Source organism: the organism of the source record quoted next, unplaced genomic scaffold (genome assembly GCF_019419815.1).
Source record: "Pyrus x bretschneideri cultivar Hongxiangsu unplaced genomic scaffold, Pyrus_bretschneideri_v1 Contig39, whole genome shotgun sequence".
In the NCBI taxonomy this organism is placed as follows: domain Eukaryota; kingdom Viridiplantae; phylum Streptophyta; class Magnoliopsida; order Rosales; family Rosaceae; genus Pyrus; species Pyrus x bretschneideri.
In genome coordinates, this window is record NW_025999712.1 from 1,418,310 (window position 1) to 1,439,499 (window position 21,190).

At 45.2% G+C, this 21,190-nt stretch overlaps 2 protein-coding genes across 3 annotated transcripts; both read left to right on the forward strand.

The window, feature by feature from the left end:
• The first annotated feature begins 238 nt into the window (after positions 1-238).
• On the forward strand, positions 239-2,877 carry LOC103931253 (omega-3 fatty acid desaturase, endoplasmic reticulum-like). Its single transcript, XM_009340687.3, has 7 exons — positions 239-982; positions 1,321-1,387; positions 1,480-1,572; positions 1,686-1,871; positions 1,977-2,057; positions 2,195-2,332; positions 2,432-2,877. Exons 1-7 carry the CDS (start codon positions 627-629, stop codon positions 2,621-2,623), a joined length of 1,113 nt encoding a protein of 370 aa, XP_009338962.1. The 5' UTR covers positions 239-626; the 3' UTR covers positions 2,624-2,877.
• A 3,158-nt stretch (positions 2,878-6,035) lies between these two features.
• On the forward strand, positions 6,036-8,014 carry LOC103931219. Of its 2 annotated transcripts, none has more exons than XM_048564386.1 (2): positions 6,036-7,044; positions 7,555-8,014. In XM_048564386.1, exons 1-2 carry the CDS (start codon positions 6,222-6,224, stop codon positions 7,887-7,889), a joined length of 1,158 nt encoding a protein of 385 aa, XP_048420343.1. In that variant the 5' UTR covers positions 6,036-6,221; the 3' UTR covers positions 7,890-8,014. The 2 variants fall into 2 exon arrangements, with proteins under 2 accessions (XP_048420343.1, XP_009338916.2); XM_009340641.3 differs by having other exon boundaries at positions 6,040-7,044; positions 7,552-8,012.
• Positions 8,015-21,190: the final 13,176 nt, after the last annotated feature.

Below are 21,190 nucleotides of genomic sequence, written 5' to 3' on the forward strand. Positions count from 1 at the left end.
AGATTCGATGTAAAATTTTAATTCAATTCTCCCGAAATCTCATGGGGAGAGGGGAGATTTGTAAATGTTTAAAATACTCTACAAAATCTCTCAAATTACCTCTAATTCTTCAACTTTTTGAAATTCTTTAAAATCAAATTTTAATTGAATACACTTGAAATGTTATAAATTTCTTTAAAAATCCTAATTAAATACACCCAAATTTCTAAGAATTTTAATAAATTATCTTAAAATCCTGATTGAATACAGATTGAATTTCAGAGTCTCACTTAAAATCCTGATTGAATACCCCTAAATTCATTAAAAAAATTAAAATCCCTCCAAATTCCAATTGAATACAACTCTGTGGATCTTGGGATGGTTAATGGACAATTCATAAATCCATTAATTCGATTCGATTATCATTCCCTTAACTAGATAAGCCTAAACACATATAAGTATAGCCAACTTCTTAATTCAGAAATATCTCTAGAGTCCACAGAGTTCAAAAGGTTTCTGTTGTAAGTTGCTCTCCTTCATTGTGTTTATATCTTGTAGTTTAAACTTGGAAATATTTTAAATATCAACTTTTAAATTTAGGTTTTTATTTTTTATTTACTTGGAAGTCTTAGTTGGTTGCTGAAAAAATGGTAGCCAATGTGACCGGAGACCAAGTTGATTTTGACCCAAGTGCCCCTCCACCGTTCAAGATTGCTGAGATCAGAGATGCAATCCCCAAACACTGCTGGGTAAAGAATCCATGGAGGTCTTTGAGTTATGCTGTTTGGGATGTTTTGGTCGTTTTTGCAATGGCAGCCATAGCCAAATACTTAGACAGTTGGTATGCTTGGCCAATCTACTGGGTTGCTCAGGGAACCATGTTTTGGGCTGTGTTTGTTATCGGACACGATTGTGGCCATGGAAGCTTCTCAGACTCTCGCTTGCTGAATAATTTTGTGGGGCATATTTTGCACTCTGCCATTCTTGTACCTTATCATGGCTGGTGGGTTTTCGATATATTTCTTTAAAATTCTTGTACCTTGTATTGAACATTGTTGAATTGCGCTAGGGTTTGTGTCTATGCGCATGCCAGTGGTTCTTGACTTTGAATAGTCTGAAAGTGAATCAATGATCACGATTTGCTCACATGTTTTTAGACGAATGTAGCAAATTTCAACAATGTTTATTAATGTTTAGAGTAATGCTTCGCCATGTTATTAGTTATGTTTATGACCACGTCTCTAACAGAAGATGGATGTGTTAGTAATGTTGTTTACAATGTGTTTTAAAAATATGATTTCTTAAATTACTGTATTTTATCAACAATATATAATATTGCAGGAGAATTAGCCACAGAACTCACCATCAGAACCATGGAAATGTTGAGAAAGATGAGTCTTGGGTTCCAGTACGTGTTTTACTTATTTTAGTGCTCTTGCTTTGCAACTTCTATTGATCTTCAATATTTCAATTTCTTAACCTGGTTATTATCTATTTCAGATGACTGAGTCGCTCTACAAAAAATTGGATAATGGCACAAAAACGTTGAGATTCACAATTCCTTTTCCGTTCCTCGCTTATCCGGTTTATCTGGTGAGAGTTAATTTAATTGAGGGATTAATCTGTCCAGTTACACAGTTTTGTTAAGGTTTTCGCTGTTTGATAATTAGTTGTTAACTTTTACTTTTATTTGTCCGCTAATGCAGTTTTATAGATCTCCTGGTAAAGAAGGATCTCACTTCCATCCAAGCAGTGACCTATTCTCCCCGAATGAACGATTTGATATTTTAACTTCAACTGCTTCGGTTGTTCTAGCAGCTGCTTTGCTGTTGTATTTCTCCATTGTGCAAAGCCCTATTCAAATGCTTAAGTTATATTTTGTTCCTTATTGGGTGAGTTCATTTTAAAATTCTTGTTTAGTTAGTAATATACTAACTTAATATAGAATTAGGGTTTTGTTTATGTCTATAATTTGATCATGCACTATATTTTCACAGATTTTTGTGATGTGGTTGGACATTGTCACGTACTTGCATCACCATGGTTACAAGACAAAGCTCCCTTGGTATCGCGGCAAGGTAAAACTTTTCTGTATGGATGTGTTTTACATTGCGCTTGTGTACATAACAATTGTTTATTAAGATGATTAATCCTTTTTCTTACATATTATACCCATTTAGTACTGCAAATTGATGTTGTTTTATTTTTGGTGCAGGAATGGAGTTACCTGCGAGGAGGGCTTACAACCATTGATCGTGATTACGGAATGTTTAACAAGATCCATCATGATATTGGCACCCATGTTATACATCATCTGTTTCCTCAAATTCCACATTATCACCTGGAAGAAGCAGTAAGTGATCCTTAGCTATCAATTGAAATTATTGATTTTTTGTCTTTGCAGACTTGGTCTGTAACATTTGATTTACATGCATACCTACTTCTTTTGCAGACGAAGGCAGCGAAGCCGGTTCTAGGGAAGTACTATCGCGAGCCAAAAAAATCAGGGCCAATTCCGTTTCACTTGTTCAAGATCTTGGCTACAAGCATCTATGAAGATAACTATGTCAGTGACGATGGAGAAATAGTTTTTTATCAGACAGATCCTCAGCGTCTTAAAGCTTCTAAGAATAAAGCTAATTAATCATCTTGGTAATGATATCTGGTGGAGAAATGAAGGCAATCCCTTAGTTGTTGTGTGTTGTTTTAAGTTTCTGGATTATCGAGTTTTTATATACATATTATCTGAAGTTTCTACACAATTATCTATTAGAGGTTGTAATTTTGTCACTTAATTTTGATGTTAAGCTTTTTGGATCTGAATATGTAAGTACATGTCTAACAATGTCGTCGTTTCCTTTTTCATGATATTTTAAATTCTCTAACAAATTAACTTAACGAGTATTTGATGCAATATTAACCAATTATGGTTCACATATTTACTATAAAATGCAAGAGTCGCCCAAATCAGTCTCAATTCGACTTGATTAACTTAATCGAAACAACTTGGTTAAGTAGTGATTGTGACTATATGCTACTACTCTTTAGATATCCTCTTCAATATGGTTTAGGGTTTAGAGTTGGTACAATGTGAAGCCTCCATCACAAAATATATTCTTGTAGGGGAAATATTACTATATTAGCTAGCCACATGACTCCCCATCGGAACTATGGAAATGTTGAGAAAGATGAGTCTTGGGTTGGTATCTTGCTTAATTTAGGATCTCTTGCTTTGCAATTTGCAATATATGTTAATTTCTTAACTTGGTTATTACTTGTTTAATTAGATGACTGAGACGTTTTACAGAAGTTTGGATGGTAGCACCAAAGCGATTAGATTCACACTGCCTTTTCCATTCTTCGCATTCCCTTTTTATCGGCATCTTGACGAATATTGTACATTTTTATTAAAAAAAATAGGTTTAGATTGTAATCTTCTCTAGTCAGTAATCTAGCTAGTACCCTAAAAATCGAATTATGGTTTTGTTTATATGCCTGTGATGTGGTCGGACATTGTCACATACTTGCATCATCGTGTTACGAAAGAAAATCTCCCTTGGTATCCGTAGCAAGATGACAGTGTTTAGCATTGTGTTTATGTACATAACAATGATATTAACGTTTTGTCTGGGGTTTATTGATTAGTAAAATGGATTCATTCATTTCTTTGCGGGAATCGAGTTACTTGAGGAGGGATTACAACCGTTGATCGTGGTTTTGGATTGTTTAATAAGATCCACCATGACATTGGCACTCATGCTTAATTAATTACATTTGAGTGACAAAATTACAATCTAAAATGTAGTTAATATGTTGCATTAAGTTTCTAAAATCAAGTTAAAAATGATTCTCATTTGAGACCGTGATTGTTCACTCAAATCTAGTGGTTACTGTGTACAATGTGTTATCTTCCATTGGCGTGATGCTGCCTTGGTTGAAGCTTTTGGAAGCAACGCTGGGGACCAGTTTGGCATTGGAGAAGCATTCTGATCACATTATCGTGGAAAGTGATTATCTTCTCTTAGGGCGGGCAGTGGGTAGTCTCCGACAAGACCACTCTCCTCTCAGCCCGGCGATAGATGACATTTAATCTGGCCTGAGATTCTTCTCCCACTCCTGCAGCATTCATGTTCGACGAACATCCAATGTTGTAGCACGTAGATTGGCCAAATTGGCATTTTTTTAGCATGAATTTTTGTTTGTTTGATGAGCCTCTGAAAATTATCCATGATGCATTACTTGAAGTTTGTACAGTTTTGCCAAAAAAAAATAAAGTAAAATATTATGTGACAACTCTTCAAATTGGGGTGGACATATTTGCTTAAATCAAATCAGTTGTATCAAGAAACGTGCAAGATGATATTTTCAGATTGTCAACTATGCACCCAATCTGAAGATATTCTCCTATACAGTTTAGGGGTTTAACAATGAAGGTTGTATATTGTAAACTTTGAACCGATTATAGCTCTTTATTGTATCACCAAATTTGGAGATAATCAAGTTGACCAAAGAAGCATGTACTTTTTCTGCATCTAATTTCGAATCTTCCTCTAGTAACATCATCTACTTTTAATGAAGTTTATCTTGACAAAGCAAAAGAAGAATAACATATTTTTCCATTGACGTGAACTCCACTTTAGACTTCAATCTTTCATTAGAACTCAAATTTAAGTTTTAGTACTACTCGTAAATCATATATGAGTTTTAACTTTCCAGTGCATTGAATTCATGCATAATATTCGGAGTCCAAACTTTTCAGTGTATTGGGATGGCATGATATCAGGTCATGTATACCAAGAAATAAATCAAATAATCTTACTTGCTTTGTTCTGTACGGGACCAAACCTAAAGGTAAAAGAAGTTGACAGATGATAGAAGAGCCGGTCGGGGGGAACAAGCTAGCTCATCAGTTTGAACAAAGCAGGGAAAGGTCAGCATCTTGTGATGCAAATCAGAAACTCGATACAATGAGGCTACCGGACCTAAAATATATATATCCCCCTGTCACAACACTCAATCCTCCCCACATCTCTCAAACCTAATTAGTAAAAACAAAATAACTCCATAAACATAGACCAGCCCAATAGTAACATATTATAACACACACTAGTGTACGCTAATTATTGAGCTGACAAACCAACAAGCGAAGGTGATTGCCCGTCGTTAATGAATATGAGTCGCACATGCATTTACAGCTGACAATCATCTTAATACAACGACGCATAATGAAATTTTTTCTCTAGGGAGCAAAGATGTAGTCCATATCCACACAAATATTTCTCTCCTTCCCACCCAATAGTGGATAGCTACAACACTTTGCCCTTTCTCATCCTGCCTTAACTATCTCAGGAACTTTTGTCAAATAGGTTACACAATAAGAGTGTCTCCAAAGGAGAAAGCAAAATCTTTCTGTAAAAGTGTCACTTACTAACCTATTTGGCACTTTTATGCTATTTCAAAAATTTGTCACTTCAACCCACTCTTCAAATTTTATCTTTCAATTTAAAATAGTAATATCTTAACTTTATTTTATCTTGTGGGGCCTAAATTTTATATTCAAACTCTTTACTAAAGAACACTTTTGAATACATATCCTGCGGTGCGGAATCCAATTTGCTAACTGGAAGTAGTAACTGATCAGTTGCTAATTCTTTAATTTGCTAACTAGTTGGCACCTCTATTGGGGATGCGTTTTTCCTACATAGCATAGCAAATCTAACTCTACTACCAAATACTATACCCCCTTGAAGAGGTGTAACAAGTTCTATGAAACTTTAGATAATACCCGTTGCAAAAGAGCAAGTAATAGCAACAACCTTCACTCGCCCAAAAGTGAATCCACCACCACACAGACGCACCACAGCCGGCAGCTTTACTTAACACTCCTCTTAATAATATGACTAAATCTACCATGCGACAACAATGTCGTACAAAATTGACTTTACCATGCGCATGGTAACATATTCCTGGACACCCCCATATTCAAATCCAGTGCCCGCCACTTCTCTCTCTCTCTCTCTCTCTCTCTCTCTCTCTCTCTCCCCCACTTTGTCTCTAAACACTTTATGCAGTTTTGCTGCTACAAAACAAATTTGAATCTCTCTTTTTCTTCTGTCGCTGCTTTTTTCTCGACTCCTCTTCGTTCTTACTTTTTTCACTTTTTATCAACTTGAAAGTTCAAACTACGCTAAATCAAACTCCCACTCACTCGCCAAACTGTGCTTGTTTCACTACCCTTTTCCATGAAGTTGCTAATTTCTTCCCCTTCTTTTTCTTCATGCTCATCATCCAACTCCACTGCTTTTGATGCAACAATGTGCAGTTCAAAAAGCGCCACCACTGGCTGCATTTCCGGAATTTTGCGCAGAATTCTCTGCAAAGGAAGCTTCCCCACATACCCTTCTGATCACATCCTAGGAGAAGAAGAAAATTCTGTGGAATCTGGTTCCAGAGATCAAGATTTTAATTCCAAGGATAAAACAGAGATCTCTGCCAGTCCAAGCATTGTGGCAAGGCTGATGGGATTGGATTCAATTCCAGACAGGAACTTGGTCAGCAGCCAATCAACCCAAAATTCAATTCCACGCAGCAAATCCATGAATTCTGTCGACCGGTTTGATAAGCGTCGCGGGATGAAGTCGACTCGATCATTTAGAGAGATGCCTACATTTCTTGAGCTAGAAAATGAGGAATTTTTTATTCTCAGCTTTGAGAATGAGAGGAAAAGCAAGGAAACAGAATCGAAAGGGAGGAAATGTGAAAAGAGACGAAGCCAAAAAACGGAAAACAGAAGAGAAAGAAGGGCAGAGAATAAGAAGCAACTCCAAGAAGGACAAAGCAGAAGGGCTTTGAACGATTTGAATGGGAAAGAGATGCTGAAAAGCAGAAGCACTTCTTGTGAAGATTCAAAAAGTACTTCAATTGCTGCAAAGACGATAGAGAAGAAGAAAACTATATGTGATGTGCTTAAGTATGTAGAATCTGAATTCAGCTCAGAAGATTTAAGCCCGGTTTCGGTTCTCGATGGTGGCCAATTTCTTGTTGATACAGAAATCCCTTCTTCAGGTTTGTCCCCTCAATTCTGTAGACCATTTTTCAACTTAAGCTTGAACTGTTTTGGTTTTAGTCAATTGTAAATTATTTAAGTATGGTTTAAACTTCGATTCAAAAATAGAATTGGAGGGACGTTAAACAGTAAAGTGGTTTGAACCTGTATTATTATATACATGGATTAATGTCTATCTAGTGTCTTCTGGTTTTGTTTTTTATTAAAGTTCAGTAGAAATAACCAAAATTTAGAGTTCATTTCAAATTGGTGCTTGAACTTTGATCCATCAACAAAATCCTACCAAAAACTCACGAAAACCCTACCCTTAGCTACATCTGTTAGTCAAACCCTACTTTGAATATTACACCACCTAACAAGGTTTTGACTGTGTAAGCATAGTCGTATTGGCTAGAGGAAATATGCTCCATTTATATCTCAAACTTCGAACCTTCTCTATACAGTTTAGAGCAGCCTCAAGTCGAATATTGTTAAATACATTAAAAATATTATTTTTCTTGTGACAGAAGAAGATTCAAGTTTAGTCAATGAAAATGGTCCAAGTGGTGATGCAAGAAGAAAAAAGACAAGAGAAGGCAAATGTCTTGGATCAAAGAAGAAAGAATTCCACAGAGCAAAGCACATTGGGATGTGGAGTGAGATTTGTAGGCTGACTGAAGCCGAATTGATCGGTTCAAATTGGATCCTACAAAACAAAGGCATGTGGAGTTTTGAAGGTACTTCTGCAGGCGTTGGTGCAGATTTCGAGTCACAGATTCTTGGTCAATTATTAGATGAGATTGTTGATCAATTTGCTGACTTTGCCATGGAAATTCAAAATCTGCAAGATTTACAGCCTTTGTAAATTTTGGCATCAAAATAAATCAAATTAACCAACAAAATATTGTATTTACTAAAAGTATAGTTTTTCTTCATTCCAGCGATAGTATCATTGGCTTAATAAAATTTAAATTATGTGGGGTTAATTCGAACTTGGATGCAAAGAGAGACACATTATATAACCAACTGTTTGGGCCCAAAATATTGGGCTTGGGCCGAGCAGCAAGACGGGCTCGGCCCAAGGTAATGACATGCGATGGGCCAAATAATGAAACCCGGACCAGCTGGCAGGGTCGTCGAGATCCTATCTTAAAAGTAGTCCAGATAAGTGAGGAAAGGTCGAGGAAATCCTGGTGCAATCAGGATTCTCGACCAGCAAGGGATAAAGCCTCAAAAGGAGGAGAATTCAGAATCCCAGTAGGACTAGGGTTGTTCGAGTTAAAGGTGAAATGGGATAAGGACTCCCAATCCAGATCAGAATGGGATTCAAGGAGCGAGGTGCTATAAATACAAGAAATTACGCAATGGAAAAGCTCTCCACAATCAGCATACAATTGCCCTGCGCAAATTCTCTCAAACACCTTGAGATTTTTCCTTTTCTTTTCCCGCCGACACACCTTCAGTTTGGATAAACAGCACTGTGGAAGCAACCGGTGAGCACCTTCAGTTTGGATAAACAGCACTGCTGCCGCAGAATCAGCCGACCAAGACACACCTTCAGTTTGGATAAACAGCACTGCGTCGAGGTCGACCGATTATCTATCTAAGTCTCGGCCGAGAAAGGTTTTCGAACCTTTGTTGGTAGAGGTCATCTTACTAAGCCGCTTCGGCATAGTTGGGTGTTACGAATTGCCTTGCTCGGCGCATTGGAGGCCGAGTGAGTTTATGATTGGATACTCACAAGTAAGTTTCAGGGTTCGGCATTCCGACGGCCGAACTACGTTTACCATCAAGACATATATCACATTCGAGTACCTGTGCCCGTATAGTTTGGTCTCAATTCGGCGTGCTTATACTCTTACGAATACAATCACAGTGGCCGAATCAGGCTTCGACGAGTTGTGAACTCCGTAGAATTAGTAGCCTTGTCTTCAGGCTATAGAATCCAGAGACCGAGAGCGTTCCTTCCTCGGTCGCAATCGCAAGATACAGAAGTCAACAGCGCGCTCAACGCGACCGCATCAAATTTTACTCCTCGGCCGAGCTCGGCCGACGAGTTGGCACGCCCCGCATTCAACCGAAGGACATTAGTTAGCTCATTAGTTATTCGGCCTGCGCGCCACGTAGGTTCTGTAATTTTTGTAGTCAACATTTTGGCACGCCCAGTGGGACCATTGTGCTAAACCTTCGGAGTTCATGACCGTAGAAACACGGTCTACCAAGAAGAAAACAAACATGGGAAAGTCAACAGTTGACTTACCAGTGCAAGGCCTTGGGCAGGATTCGCACCCAGCAAAAAATCCGGTCATTGCTTTGCCACCCGAGGCTACAAGTGTGACCCGCCGAGAGAATGAGATCTGTCTCGGTGGGCAACCTCACAACGCGGCTATCCCGAATCAAACGACGCCCATATTCGTGGAGGGGATAGTGGAAGACTGCGACGACGATGGTGGAGAAGGCTCTGATCCACCAACTAGGTCGTTTCTTCGGAGACGACTCGATGAGCAGTATCGACAGGTCGAGCAGTCGATTGGTCAAAAGATGAATGATTTGCTAGAGGCAATACGAAGTAACAACGATACACAGACCAGAATGCTTGAAATATTAGTTAGTAAAGCCTTCGAAGATGGCCAGGTCGGCCAACCTCGACAGCTCTCGACGAACGTGCCCATACCAGCCGATAGAGCGTCCGCTCGACCGCAACCAGTCACCTTAGAAAGAGGATCAGGACATAGATCCGAGGGACCAAGCCAGGGAGAAGAAGCCGCCTCCGTGAACATGACCGAAGTCCAGAGAATGATTGATTCGGCCTTGAAGAAAGGGCCGAAGTTTCCAAAATTCATTCATCCTTACCCGGCTTACGTAGAAAGGTTTGAATACCCACGGGGATTTAAGATCCCTGATTTCAGCCTCTTCGCCGGGGAGTCGTCTTTGTCCTCATTAGAACATGTGGCCCGGTTCACGGCGCAGTGTGGAGACGTTAATAGCGATTTCTACAAACTACGTCTGTTTAACTTTTCATTGACAGGCTCCGCTTTCGCCTGGTACATTAATCTTCCACCCAATTCTGTGCAGAGTTGGGAGGAGTTGGTCGAAAAATTCCATGAACAATTCTATCGGCCTGGGATGGAGATGTCAGTGTCATCCTTGGCCAGGATGGCTCAAGCATCCGACGAATCTCCAATGGAGTACTTAACAAGGTTCAAGTCGGCCAGGAATTGGTGCCGAGTACCACTCCCCGAAGTGGAATTCGTCAGGATTGCTCTCAACGGATTAGACGTGGAGTACAAAAAGAAGTTCCTGGGGGCAAACATTCGCGATATGTACGAACTTGCTCAACATGTCGAACAGTATGATTACCTGCTCCGAGAAGAGAAGGTCTCAAAATCACCATCCCGGGGAACGTTGTATAAAAACCCCACGGTCAGCTATGCATCGGCCGAAAGCGGGGACCCTCAGTACGTCAGTGTGGATGCGGCCGAGATAGTAATAGATAAACCGTACGTCTGCAAGGCTCTGGCTCAAGTACACGGCAAAGACACCAAAGCCCATTCGGCCGCCGAGGACATAAGTAAATCTTCAAAAGTATACACTTTCGACATCACCAAGGCCGATGCAATTTTCGATCAATTATTGGCGGCAAAGATCATCAAGCTTCGGCCGGGACATATTATCCCTAAGGCCGATGAATTGAAAGGAAAGATATACTGCAAGTACCATAATTCTAATAAGCATGCAACAAATAATTGTGTCGTGTTCCGGGATACAATCCAAAGTTGGATCGAAAAAGGAAAATTGAAATTCCCGGAAAAGCAGATGGCGGTCGACGTCAATCCTTTCCCTTCAACAACAATTGGTATGGTGGATGCTCATCTTCCTAAAAACAAAGGGAAGGCCGAATACGTTCCGGTGCAGCATATCCGTAAACAGAATGGTCGAACAAGGCTGAAGCTTGATATATTTTCGAATGCACCACCCACGGAACAATCGAGGCCCCTCGCCGATGAGCCTATGATGGGGTCGAGTTCCGACGAAACTCATGAGTCAAGGGTTTTATGTGACCATTGTAAAACACCGATTGAACCTGGGAAGAAGACATTTTCAACAACACCCACGGCCCTTACCACAGCACCAAAGGAAGTTGGTCCGCGACGTCAAGTGTTCGATCGACTCGGCTTACAAGTACGGCCGAAAGACCAGGCCTCAGTCAGGCGGCGCCTTGATTTCGACGCGCCTTTCTATAATGAGGATTACTACTCGCGCAATACTAACAGTTCCAGCTCGTCAGCCGATCGCAAAACCTTCAAACCACCCCGAACATCGGATCAACGCTGGTACAGTTACAACTCCCCGACTGGTTTATATACAGCACTGTCTAAATCCCAAAAACGTCGCCGTCAACGGATTGATTGCATGGCTCGGCGACGAGGAGCACAGGCCAGTACTGCCAACCAGTGGCAACCAAAGAAGGCCGCGGAAAGCATCAGTGAACGGCCCACCCCGACTATCATGACCGAATTGGCCGAAGGGAAGCAAGTAGCTGCTGCCGGTTTTGAAACCACCATTGAGGATGCTGAGAAACGTATCAAAATCCTGCTTCGGCCTGGGGAAACTAGAGCTCGGCTAGAACACTTCACGCAAGAGGCCAAAAGGAAGATTTCCTCATCACCACCGCGCGAACCGTTTATCAAAGTACGGCGCAACTTACATCCCTCATTCCTCGGTGAATCCTTGGAATACATGAGAGAGTTTCACAAGAAATACTCCGCCAATGACTTGTACGGACTACCCAAGGAGTGTCAGGAAGCCCTCGACCTAGCTCTCACTTGCCCTGATGCCGAGCAAATCATTCAGAAAACCTCCGACCCAGCAATTAAGGCAAGGTTCCAGCATATACGGGAAGCTCGGGTACTTGGTTTTGATGTTGATCCTTATACAGATATCGACACCGCCGAATTACCTTTCTCGCTCGATGACCTTCAGCATTTGCGCTATCATTTCGAAGTTTTCTCGGCGGTATCACTCTTCGGCCTCACGGCCGACGAAGAAAAACGAATAGCAAGGTTGGATACATATCTCGACACTAGGAACGCCCGCATTGCCTATGAAGAACGGGCCCGTATAACAAAGGACCAACATAAATCTTCAACAGTCAACATGGTCGAGGAAAATAGCCACACCACATTCGACTCGGTTCCCATGTTTCGGGTACCGGCTCTTACCGAGGCACTTGAAAGCTTGATCGAGGATGTTCCGTCGACTGATACTGTGGCTAGTTCGGCAGAAGACGACGACCACGATCCAATGGGTCCTTCGGTTCTCGAACAAATGGAGATCAGTATGGTCCACGTGTTACCAGCCGAATTCCAACCAAGTACACCCCAGTCGAATTTCTTGGACGGGGATGTGGTCGCCGAGGAGGCGACACAAGTCGATTTCATCGCAAACGATGACGACCGAGAAACCCGAAGCACGGACAACCTTAAGGCGGCATTAGCCGAGCTATTTCCTCGTTCTCCTTCGGTTAATCTCCAACACCTGAAGCCGTTGTACATCACGGCTCACATCGAAGGATTCCCCATTTCCAAAGTGTTTGTCGACTGTGGGGCCACAGTCAACATTATGCCAATATCTGTCATGAAGGCTTTGCGCCGTTCTGATAATGAGCTCATTCCGTCAGGGATCACTATGAGCAGCTTCATTGGTGACAAGTCTCAGACCAAAGGAGTGTTACCATTGGAGGTTAGCATTGCCGGTCGCCAACACATGACGGCATTCTTCATAATTGATTCCAAGACCGATTATAACGCATTACTTGGTCGAGACTGGATCCACCAAACCAGTTGCATTCCTTCATCATTGTACCAAGTTCTCATCTTCTGGGATGGCAAATCGGTTACCATCCATCCAGCCGATAATCAACCATTTGAGACCAACATGATTCAGGCTCGCTATTATGATGATCACGTCGGCTACATCACCCTCCAAGGTCTTAACGAGGATGGGCGGCCGACGCGAATTTCAGTGCAGAAAGTGATTGAGGTCGGCGCCGAGACTGTTCAACAGGATTCGGCGAGACTTGGCTTGGCAGATTTGGTCCCCAATGCCGATGATTGAGCACACCAAACAAGAACAGCGTCAGGCCGCGGTTTCGTCAACAATGGAACGTCTGCTGGCCCATTGGTACGCCATTACCAAGCAACCGCATTCTGGCATTAATTTAATTGAATTTTTGGCCGAAGCAGATGACGGCCCTGTTTTGTCTCTCGAGAAAGTTCGGGCTGCCCCGGCCGAACTCGAGGACCATCGGCCTCAAGTCAAGGACCCATTAGAGGAAGTTAACGTAGGCACGGCCGATGATCCTCGCATATTGTTTATAAGCGCGTTACTCCCACCGGCCATGAAGGCCGAACTCCGTAAGTTACTCCAGGAATTTAAAGATTGCTTTGCGTGGAGTTACCATGAAATGCCAGGCCTCGATCGAAACTTGGTCGAGCATGAACTACGCATCAGAGACGGTTGTAAGCCTTTTCGACAACCCCCTCGCCGATTCTCGACCGAGTTACAACTCGGCATTAAGGAAGAATTGGTTCGGCTTCTCAAGGCCGGATTTATTAGGACCGCTCGCTACGTCGAATGGTTGGCCAATATCGTCCCAGTGTTGAAGAAAAACGGTGCCCTCCGCATTTGCACCGATTTCCGTAACCTGAATCTGGCGACTCCCAAGGACGCATATACAATGCCAATGTCGGATTTACTCATTGATGCCGCAGCTAATCATGAATTACTATCTTTTATGGACGGTCATGCGGGATACAACCAGATTTTCATCGCCGAAGCCGACGTCCACAAAACGGCTTTCCGTTGCCCAGGGGCACTAGGCACGTACGAATGGGTAGTCATGCCATTCGGCCTCAAGAATGCCGGCGCCACATACCAACGAGCCATGAATATGATTTTCCACGACTTAATTGGGACCATCGTCGAAGTTTATATCGACGATGTGGTGGTAAAGTCGAAACGCCGCCAAACACACCTGGATGACCTACGACAAGCGTTCCTTCGCATGCGCAAGAACAGCCTCAAGATGAACCCAGCCAAGTGTGCTTTCGGTGTTTCGGCCGGTAATTTCCTAGGGTTTTTGGTGCACCATCGCGGCATCGAAGTCGACGCCAATAAAGCCCGCGCCATCATTAGCGCCCCATCTCCCACAACAAAGAAACAGTTGCAGTCGTTACTCGGGCAGATCAACTTCCTCCGCCGTTTCATCGCTAATTCGGCCGGTAAAATGAAGGCATTCTCTACTCTCCTCAAACTTAAGGATACCGATAAATTTGTTTGGCGCGAAGAACATCAGAGTGCATTCACGCAGATCAAGGTGGCCCTTTCGACCCCACCCGTGCTGGTTCCACCTTGTCGCACTAAACCCCTCAAATTATACATTTCGGCAGCCGCCGAATCCATTGGTTGTCTCCTTGCACAAGACAACAACGTCGGTCGTGAGCAAGCTATCTTTTATCTTAGCCGAAATCTGAATGCACCAGAGCTCAATTACTCACCGGTCGAAAAACTTTGCTTAGCTTTGTTTTTTGCCGCATCCAAGCTTCGGCATTACATGCTCCCATCAGTCACGCAGGTCATCGCCCAGACAGACGTAATTCGTTACATGCTCACTCGGCCTATCGTTAAAGGCCGAATCGGGAAATGGACACTCGCCTTATCCGAATTTAGCCTGCAGTACGTTCCCCAAAAAGCGGTCAAGGGGCAGGCTCTCGCCGATTTCTTGGCTCAGCACCCTTCCCCATATGGTTTTGAAGGGGGCGATGTCGACATCGGCCTAGTCACCACACGCGATAACCATTGGACTATGCATTTTGATGGATCCAGTACTTCGACCTCGGCAGGCATCGGCATCGCAATTCAGTCGCCCAACCACTGCCGATGGTACTTCTCTCTCAAGTTGGATTTCAGCTGCACAAACAATCAGGCCGAATATGAAGCCCTCATTATCGGTCTCCACGTTTTACACGATCTACGGGCTTCCCGTGTTCTTGTCCTCGGTGATTCCGAACTTGTGATTAACCAATTGAACGGCATTTTTCGTTGCATGAGTTGTACTTTGGCGCCATATCACATGGTCGCCACATACCTGGCCGAGTCCTTCGAACGGATCACGTTTGAACATATTTCACGAATCCTCAACACCGATGCCGATGAACTCGCCCAGATCGCCTCCGGAGCACAACTCATGGGGGGCAAACTCGGCCGCGTCGCAGCCACAGGACTGCAATCGTACCCGGCCTTGATCGATCGGCAAACCCTCCAGCGCACACACGTAATACGAACAAGGGTAATGTCGCTCCCATCCCTACTAGAACGAGGAGACCCCGTAGAAATATGTGCCGTCGAGGTGGAACCAGATGATTGGAGAAAAACGATGTTACGATACCTCGATAATCCCAATGGGAAACACGACCGGAGAACGAAGGTCCTCGCCACGAATTACGTGTCGTATCAAAATGAGTTATATCGCAAGGGCGAGGATGGGTTACTGCTATTGTGCCTTGGCCCAGACGAGGCTACCCAAGCAATGGCCGAGGTACATGAAGGAATTTGCGGAGCACACCAGTCTGGACGAAAGATGCGTTGGTTGCTCCGACGACACGGTTACTTTTGGCCCAGTATATTAAAGGATTGCATCGAATACGCACGGAGATGCGTACCATGCCAAATTCATGGACACGTACAGAGAGCCCCGGCCGAATTGCTACATTCGGTCACCAAACCATGGCCGTTCAGAGGTTGGGCAATGGACGTGATTGGCAAAATCACGCCATCATCGGGGGCAGCAAAACACGCGTGGATTATGGTAGCAACTGACTATTTCACTAAGTGGGTCGAGGCAAGGTCATACGCCGAATTAACGGCCAAGGAGGTATGCAATTTCGTAGAAGAAAATATTGTGACCAGATTCGGCGTGCCAGAAACGATCATAACTGATAATGGCACTATCTTCACGGCTGATAGGTTTAGGGAATACGCAGCAAGTTTGAACATCCGACTCGAGCAATCTACGCCGTATTACCCACAGGCAAACGGGCAGGCCGAGGCAAGCAATAAAGTGTTGATCGGCATCCTTGAAAAAATGGTAAAAGAGAAACCTGGGTTGTGGCACTTAAAGTTAAATAAAGCGTTATGGGCATACCGAACGTCACCCCGCTCGGCCACTGGAACGACCCCTTATGCGTTAACTTACGGACACGACGCCATGTTACCGGTCGAGTTAAGTATAAGTTCGTTACGAGTAATCGAGCAGAGTGACTTGTTTAGTATTGAATATTGTCAAGCGATGCGGCAGGAATTAGAAGATTTAGAAGAAAGTCGAGTCGACGCGAGTAACTTATTGGTAGCACAAAAGAAAATTGCCGAACGAGCGTATAACCAGCGTGTAAGACAAAAAACGTTCGGCGAAGGAGAATTGGTTTGGCAAACTGTGTTGCCTGTTGGGATTAAGGACCCAAGATTTGGGAAGTGGTCGCCGAATTGGGAAGGGCCATTCGTCGTTCACAAAGTCCTCGGCAAGGGGGCATATCATTTAAAAGATCGGACGGGTTCAGTTCACAAATTGCCGATTAATGGAAAGTTTTTAAAGAAGTACTATCCAATTACTTGGGAAATGCAAGAGTAAGACTATTGTATTGGGAATGCAAGAGTAAGACTATTGTATTGATAGCAAAACGAGCATTGTATTAATAGGAAAAAGATTATTACAAAAACAATACAAGTACAATGATGGGCTCCTAAGGGGTCGAGGGGAGGAAAGTCTCGAGGGCAGCTTTCAGCTCCAGCCACTTCGCTTCGCTCAAAATTATCTCAGCCTGCCGTGTCTTCTTGTTACATTGCAGCTGCTGGATACGCCGTGCACCGGCAGCGAAGGCCGTCAGCCGAGCCTTGTTAGCCTCGAAGTCTTTCTCAAGCTCGGAAGCAGCGGCCGCCCTTTGCTGTCGAAGGACAGAAATCTGACGCTCGAGGTCAGAGATCTGGCGATCAAACTCGGTCAGCTTCGCTTTCCTGGCTTTGATTGCCTCCAACTCCACTCGACCTGCCTCCTGCGCGACCTTGGCTACCTTCAGGTCATCCTCGGCTTGCAGTGCTCGCTCGAAGATAAGAAAGTGGTGCCGAGTCCGCTCCAGGAGATCGGTGAGGAAAGAGATGCCCTCCGGGCTCAGGTGACCACCACTGGCGAGGTCGTTGAGACACTCTCCAACAGAGTCAAGACCCTGGCAGCGAAGAGCTTGGGAGGCAGTGAGAGAAAGGACTTCGCGCAGCTTCACGAAGACTTCGGCCTCGGGCATGGCTCCTGCTGGTTCGGCAGGAGCAGCGGAGGAGCCGGCCTCACCGGTCGTGCTTTGGAGAAGAGCGTCAAGCTCCAACTCCCACGATGGCTGCACATAAGAGGAAATTTTTGTGAAGAATAGTAGAAACATCGTGATATAATGCATAAAGGAAAAGGGGATTGTTTTAGACCTGCCGAGAGGAGACTTCGGCCATGCCCTCTGGGTCATTGCTCGAACCCAGGGAACTTAATGGCCGAGCCCAGTGCCTTAGACCGCTACGCAATTCACGCGGCCGATGGAGGTTATCTATATTTGATGGCCACGACGGCGGCCAGGAAATATAAATAACACCCCTCGGCGCATAAAATTGCCGGTGAAATGAATGATCGGGCACCTGACATTTTAATAATCTTTTAAGAACGTGTCATTGGAAAATTAATACAAAAAATAGAAGACTTACATAGGCCGAGGAGACTTCCTGCGGAGGAATGGGGAGATCTGCATCCTGCGGATGGATCGGCGACTCGGCCGTGGCCTCAGGGTCGGCCATGGGCCTCTTGCCGCGATCCGCCGCAGGAGGAGTCGGTCGAGCGGTCGCCTCAACAACCGGAGGAGGATGAACGAGAGAAGAATTAACTCGTCCGCGACGGCGTTCCAGCGGGACTTCGTCACTTCCGCTCTCGATATCCTGAACATAAAGAGAACATTTAGCATTACGACCAGAGACCTAAGGAAACAAGTGGAAGTAGAATTTTACCTCCAGAATGACCGTGGGAGTCGAGGGCGCACCAATAGGCGCAGCCGGGTTACCCATCGCAGGCGCCACGGCCGGCTCCGAAGCTGGAGCTGGTGCGACGATTGGATCGGCTGTGGCTCCAGGGAAGGGAACGACCGGAGAGATCGGGAATGGAGATGCCGGGGCAACCGGCACAGTAGGAGAACCGGCAGAAGCAGGCGTCCCAGTAACGTCACTGGAGACGACATGAATCTCCCGGTCGCCCTTCTTCGCCAATTTCTTGACGCGTTTAGAAGGGCGAAGGGCATCAATCTCCGGCTCGGCCTCTCGGTGGGGGCGTTTGGAGGGGATTGGCCGCTCGGTGGCGATGGTTTTCCTCTTGGGCGCCAACTTCTTCACCCTCGCCGCCGCGGCAACCACTTCAACCTTCTTCGCCCCACGACCCCCTGAAATAGGCAAAGTAATTGTTAACAAGGGCAAATTTTGAAATGACAAAGTAATTAGTCAACAATATACCTGGAGCCGACTCCTTAGGTTGGGTCGAGGGCGCTAGTTCGGGCCGATCGCCAAAGACTTTGCTCACCACGTCTTCGACCGAGGCGCCGAAGAAGTCGCAGGTGTACTCGTCCCACCAATCCCCAAAGGTCTCGGTGCCCAAGGATTCCGGGACGATCGGCCGAGGACGGAACTTCTTACACCGATCTTGGAATTCTTGCTCCATCGACCGGCATTCCCTCTCGGAAGAACCAGAAAGACGCCCCCGGCTCAAGAGGGAACGGGAGGTGAGCAAGGGAACGGGGCAACCTTGGAGGTAGCCGAGTTGCCGGGCGACAAAGTGGGGGTGGTAGACCTCCCAGCTGGCTCGGCGGGCGTCGCAACCAAGGGGAAGGTCGCGAGCCAGTACGATTGACCCCCAGGATTGACGGAGGCCTGCATCCTCGGCCTCGGCCCAGGCTGCCGTCGGGAGCCCAATCGAAGCAGGGTACTCCTGGCGCCGGCACACCAGGAACTCGTCGTCCGAAAGGACGTCGAGACTGAAAAAATGCTTAAGGACCTCGTCAGCCCGGTGAGGAGGTACCGGTCGGGAGGCCAGTTGGGGGCCGAGAGCGGCCGAGCGCTGGAAAGCGGGGATCTCTGGCCGAAGAGTGGAAAAATAGATCTGCAGCCAGAGTTGGAAGACCCAGAGGGGCCCGTTCTGGTGCGGGTCGATTTTGTTGATGGTCGTCTCGGCCAAGCAACGGAAAAGGTTGGCAAGAATAGCCGGGCTGAACGCCAAAGAATGACCACTGGCCAGGGCCTGGGCTACCGGCATATTCTCGACCAAACACTTGTTCGACCTGGTACAACAAATAAATTTGTTGTACCAGTAGAAGAGGAAGGCTTCATGTTCCCCCTTCCTGAGATTCTCTTCCCCCCGGCCGGCGAAATGGAGGATGAGGGTGTTGTAATTGAAGAAGTTTTTGTGAAGCTTGTGAACTTCTTCTCTCGAGGGCTCCCGATCGCCTCTGCTGAGCGTTTCGACGGCCCGCTCGTCGAAAAGCGCCTTCAGGTCGAGAGAGGAGGGGCATCCTGAAAGAGCGGCATCAATTGGGAGGCCGGATGGAGATGTCCCAAGGATAGCCGAGACGTCGAGCACTGTGGGGCCTAGGGGGCCAAATGGAAGGATCATAGTGTTGGTAGCCGAGCACCACAGGGTCAAGGCCGCCATGAGCAGCTCTTTGTCCATGGTGATCTCCATGGTCGAGAGCATGATGGCATCATAGATACCAAGAGCTTTCCACTCCTCGCCGAAGAATGATCTCATTCGGTCCACCCAGGCGGCCCAGGCTGTGGTGGTCGAGGGCCAGGCTCCTTGAGGCCGAGCCAAGGACCATTTTGACCAGTCTAACCCTTGAAGCAGGGGTGCGAGGCACTGCTCCTTGAGAAGGTCGGTGATGCACGACGGCACTGCATCTTTGAAAATTGGGCCCAGAATTTGATGAGAAGCGGCCATGTCATCCTCGAAGCGTACCGTTTTGATTGTGTTCCGGTCGATAAAGTCCTTGCATTTGTTGATCTCCTCGGAAAGCTTCGAAATGAAGGAGGCCATTTGTGGAAAAGAGAGGTGTGTTGGAAGGAAATATTGCAGGGAGAAGAACTGGAGAAAATATTGCAGAAGGACTAGAAGTTTTGGTTTGAACAAGCAAGGGAGTTTGGAATATCTGAAGGCGTAAGAAGCGAATAGATTGAAATGTGGGTATTTATAGGCTTTTCAGATAGAAAATCAAACGCCGCCTGAATTTTGAAAGACACTGGAATTTGAAAAGCGTGGTTCCAAATTGGGGGGAAAGTTAACCGGGAAAGTCTGCAATCATTTCGGATATTTCGGGAACCTGCGAAAATGGAATCGAGGAGTCGAAAATCCAGGACGCACGATTGCGTGCGGCGACAAGTTCAATGTATTTAATGAGGATAAGACGGTTCAATTAGTGCACGGTTTCGAGGCCCATGATTGAAGCTTTTGAAAGACGGAGAATTGACGCGTGGCCATGCGTTGGGGGCAACGAGGAAGATGCAATCATGTCTCATAAATATGCAGGAATAATGGTCATTAATGAAGTAAGGTCCAGAAAAGCAATAAATGTTTTCGCTTCTTCAAGGCCGAGAGCCGACTAAGAGTGACAGTCGGCGACCTCAGAAGCGAGGGGGCAATGTTTGGGCCCAAAATATTGGGCTTGGGCCGAGCAGCAAGACGGGCTCGGCCCAAGGTAATGACATGCGATGGGCCAAATAATGAAACCCGGACCAGCTGGCAGGGTCGTCGAGATCCTATCTTAAAAGTAGTCCAGATAAGTGAGGAAAGGTCGAGGAAATCCTGGTGCAATCAGGATTCTCGACCAGCAAGGGATAAAGCCTCAAAAGGAGGAGAATTCAGAATCCCAGTAGGACTAGGGTTGTTCGAGTTAAAGGTGAAATGGGATAAGGACTCCCAATCCAGATCAGAATGGGATTCAAGGAGCGAGGTGCTATAAATACAAGAAATTACGCAATGGAAAAGCTCTCCACAATCAGCATACAATTGCCCTGCGCAAATTCTCTCAAACACCTTGAGAT

Bases quoted from the DNA above. Each gene is read 5' to 3' on its own strand.
- LOC103931253 (XM_009340687.3), top strand. From the start codon at position 627: ATGGTAGCCAATGTGACCGGAGACCAAGTTGATTTTGACCCAAGTGCC. The intron at 1,872-1,976 runs GTGAGTTCATTT...ATATTTTCACAG, and splicing joins TATATTTTGTTCCTTATTGG to ATTTTTGTGATGTGGTTGGA. The intron at 2,333-2,431 runs GTAAGTGATCCT...CTTCTTTTGCAG, and splicing joins ATTATCACCTGGAAGAAGCA to ACGAAGGCAGCGAAGCCGGT.
- LOC103931219 (XM_009340641.3), top strand. From the start codon at position 6,222: ATGAAGTTGCTAATTTCTTCCCCTTCTTTTTCTTCATGCTCATCATCC. The intron at 7,045-7,551 runs GTTTGTCCCCTC...TTCTTGTGACAG, and splicing joins TACAGAAATCCCTTCTTCAG to AAGAAGATTCAAGTTTAGTC.